The 4,154-nt window shown below is 33.2% G+C and overlaps 1 protein-coding gene across 1 annotated transcript; it reads left to right on the top strand.

The window, feature by feature from the left end:
• On the top strand, window positions 2,744–3,757 carry LOC107646557. Its single transcript, XM_016350738.1, has 2 exons — window positions 2,744–2,972; window positions 3,063–3,757. The coding sequence occupies exons 1-2, from the start codon at window positions 2,744–2,746 to the stop codon at window positions 3,755–3,757; spliced, it is 924 nt and encodes a 307-aa protein (XP_016206224.1).

The following is a 4,154-nucleotide window of genomic DNA, read 5'->3' as shown; positions in this document are numbered from 1 at the left end:
CTTCTAAACACATCTAAAGAAAATAAAAATTCACTCAATTTCTTTCCTTTTCTTTCTTTCCTTTCTATTTCCTTCCTCTCTATTTCTTTCCTTCCAACTAAACATAGCCTAATTGTAGATACCTTTAATTTATGAAAAATATTCCACTAACTCTATTTTTTTATATTGGCAAGGACCTAATTATAAAATTAAAAGCAAACCAATTAAAAAAAAAAATATAGAAACCTAATTAAAAATTTAGTGATATTATAAAGACCAATAAAATAATTAAACATTTATTCTTCTTCCTTTATACACTTATAGAATTTAGAATAATTACCTAAATCAGTTTTTTAGGTTTTTAAAATCGAATATTTTAGTTATTTAGATTTTAAAATACAAAATAGTTTCTGATATTTATCTTTGTCGAACAATACAGTCTCCTTTCAATTTGATCTGAAAAACGAATTACAAACTGTTTTTGAAAATTAAAAAAAAAATCTCAAAATAATCCTTACAAAAATTCAAAAATTCCAAAACCTACATTTCGATTGAATTGGAGGAGCTGAGCTTGTATTGTCTAATAAAGATAAACATTAAAAATTATTTTATATATTTAAAAACATAAAAACTAAAATGTCTAATAATATTAAAAACTTTAATTTAAGAATTGATTTAGATAATTTCTCTAAACTTTAATTAATATAATGGTGTAAAGGTGTGTGTTAAATCATCATTAATAAAAATTTAAAATATTTTATTTTAATAAATATATAACAATACACTTAGAAAAGTTTTTAATAATTTATTTTATTAGATAATCTTAACATGTATTTTTATGTTAGGTAAATCCATTTACATATTTTGATGTTTGCTCAATCACTGGACCTAAAAAAAACTTTAATATTGAGGATCAAAGTATATTAGATTTTTTTTTTCAGAACATTGATATATTTATGTTCGTTACCTGGGATTTTCGGATTATCGGATTGTTGATGGAAGGTGACAAGGAGAGAGAGAGGTCCCGAACGAGCGCGGAGCGAATGCTGGTAACGTCGGAGGGCGGACGGAGCGAGGGGGTGGCCACCTGCAAGGACATTCCGACGATCAAGTCAGAGTCCGTACTGAGGGTGGCAGGGTTAGGTAAGGATGTGACGTACCTTGGGGGGAGAGCTGTCCTCTCCCTTTATATAGCGTGCTGGGTGGGCCTAATGATGGCCTAGACAACTAAGATTTTATTAATAATTTTAAATAAAATATTTTTATAAAATTTTAAAATTTTTTATTATGAGCACTTTTTGTAATTATTATAAATAATTTTATAAAATTTAAAAATGGCTTAACAGATGTTATGAGTAAATCGTCTGACAAAAAACTCATTACAAAATCAGTCGTATATGTGATTAATCGGTGAACCGTTAGAACTGGTTGGTTTTTTTTAAAAGGTTTCCGGTTTGTTAATAACTCCTCCAAACGGTGCCGTTTTGACTTAAAAAAAAAAACTGAATCCCCAACGGCTTAAGTCCGTAACCCATTCCCACTCCCACACTTCTCTCCTCTCCTCTCTGAAATTGATGTGAAAATGAAAGGCCAAATCTATAACAGTTGAGATTCTTGATGAAAATGAAAGGCCAAATCTACATGGAGCTATTCAAAATTACATGGTACATCGTCTATGTGGTCCGTACAACAAGAATTCACCTTGCATGAAGAATGGATCATGTTCAAAGTTCTATCCTAAAGAGTTTAGACAGCGAACACTCATTGATGAGGCCGGATTTTCCAAATATAGGCGTACTTATAACGGTCGAACAGTGAAGAAAAGGGAATGTGTACTAGACAATAAGTTCATTGTTTTGTATAATCTAGAATTGTTGCTCAAGTTCGGGTGCCACATAAATGTGGAATACACATTCCAAACAAGTTCTATTAAGTATCTGTTTAAGTATGTACACAAGGGTAATGACCGCGTAACAGCTACTCTATACAATGCTGGTGATCCGTCAGAAGCCACACAAGTTGTTGACGAAATTAGGAATTACTATGATTGTAGGTACATTTCGGCATGTGAGGCAGTCTGGCGTCTATTTGGATACGAAATCCAAGAGAAAGAACCATTTGTAATTAGACTTCCATTCCATTTGGTGAATGAGCAACCTGTGGTTTATGGTGAAACTTCTAATGTTAATGATATCGTCGAAAGAGCAATATCTCATAAGTCCATGTTTTTGGGATGGATGGCGGCGAACATGTCATATCCTTATGCTTGAAGTCTGACTTATGCTGAGTTTCCAACCAAGTTTGTTTGGAAGGACGATTCTTCAAAGTGGTTTCTTCGAAAGAAAGGCTTCGCAATTGGAAGACTCATGTACCTACAGGTAATGACGAGTTTATATTCAATTTTGATCTTGCTTATTTAATGATTTAAATTTAAAATCTTAACAGTCTATACCCCACGTCCATTTTATTCGATTTATCTACACTAGAAAAATAAATATTCAAATAACTTTCAACAGTTATAATCTGTAGATTATACAATTTTTTATTTTTCTATATTTTTTAGGAAAATTATTCTTATGCGGATGTGTAGCTACATAATAATTAAAATAGCATAGCTTAATCCATTTAACAACTTAAAAGTGGGATTTTAACCAAATTTTTTGCAGCAAATATTGAAGAATATTACCAACGACTTCTCTTGAATACTCAGAGAGGATGTATGAGTTTTCGAGATATAAGAACAGTAGGAGAAATAATTTATGCTATGTATAGAGATGCATGCTTCGCCCTTGGACTCTTGCAAGATGACAAAGAATTCATTGATGCAATTAAGGAAGCAAGCTCATGGGCCTCAGGATCATATGTTAGGAGATTATTTGTCATTCTATTAACATCCAACAATATCTCAAGACCAGAACATGTCTGGGATAGATGTTGGCATGAACTCTCAGATGATATTTTGTATCGACAAAGAGCTGTGATGAACATGAGGGGTGAGTTTTTATTAATTACAATGATAAAAGTTCTTCCTTATTGATCATTTTTAGTTTGATTGAATTTTTATAGTATTGTATAATATGCAGAGTTAGCAATGTCAGATGATGAGATTAAGCAGTTGTGTTTAATGGATATAGACAAGATCTTACATTCCTATGGTAAAACCTTGAAAGACTATCCTCCAATGCCTTTAGCAACTGAAGTTGATAGTTCTTTGTTAACCGAAAGGGTTATTAGGGAAGAGCTAAACTTTAACAGGGATGATTTAAAGAAAAATGCCTCAGACATATTAGCCATCGCAACACCTGAGCGGAGATATGCATTCGATAAAATTGTTACAGCTGTATATTGTGATGAAGGGGTTTTTTTCTTTGTGTATGGTCATGGGGGTACTGGAAAAACATTTCTCTGGAACCTTATGTCTGCTGAGATTTGCTCAAGGGGTGATATAGTGTTAAACGTTGCTTCGAGTAGTATTGCATCTTTACTTCTTCCCAATAGAAGAACGGCACACTCAAGGTTCAAAATACCGCTGAATATAACTGAGGATTCTGTATGTAACATCAAACCTGGTTCCCCTCAAGCAATGTTGCTGTTGAAAGCCAAACTTATAATTTGGGATGAGGCTCCAATGGTTAGTAGGTACTACTATGAAGTGCCTGATAAATGCTTGGGTGATATCATGAGGTGTTCTCCAACATATAGCAAAGATTTGCCCTTTGGAGGAAAAGTGGTTGTACTAGGTGGAGACTTTAGACAAATTCTTCCTGTCATTTCATGAGGATCGAGACAAGATATCATTCATTCAACCGTGAATTCATCTTACCTTTAGAAGTTTTGTCAGGTGCTCAAACTAACAAAAAATATGAGACTCTCTGTAAGAACGACTGCTTCATATCAAGATGAGACAGAGCAACTTGGTGAGTGGTTATTGAAAGTTAGTGATGGTCTAATAGGTGACAATATGGATGGTGAATCTGAGATATGTCTTCCAGGAGATATTGTTATTCCTTCTTCGGACCAGACATTTGATGAGTTGGTTCATTTTTCTTATCCAAATATTTTGGAAAACATGTCCTCAAAAGATTTTTTCAAAGCAAGAACTATACTGGATCCCACACTAGACATCGTTAAAGAGGTCAACAACCATCTGATGGCTATCATTCCTGGAGAGAAAA

This window comes from Arachis ipaensis, chromosome B06 (assembly GCF_000816755.2).
Source record: "Arachis ipaensis cultivar K30076 chromosome B06, Araip1.1, whole genome shotgun sequence".
NCBI classification, from domain to species: domain Eukaryota; kingdom Viridiplantae; phylum Streptophyta; class Magnoliopsida; order Fabales; family Fabaceae; genus Arachis; species Arachis ipaensis.
The sequence above is the reverse complement of the archived record's forward strand: the minus strand, read 5'-3'. Positions and strand labels throughout refer to the sequence as shown.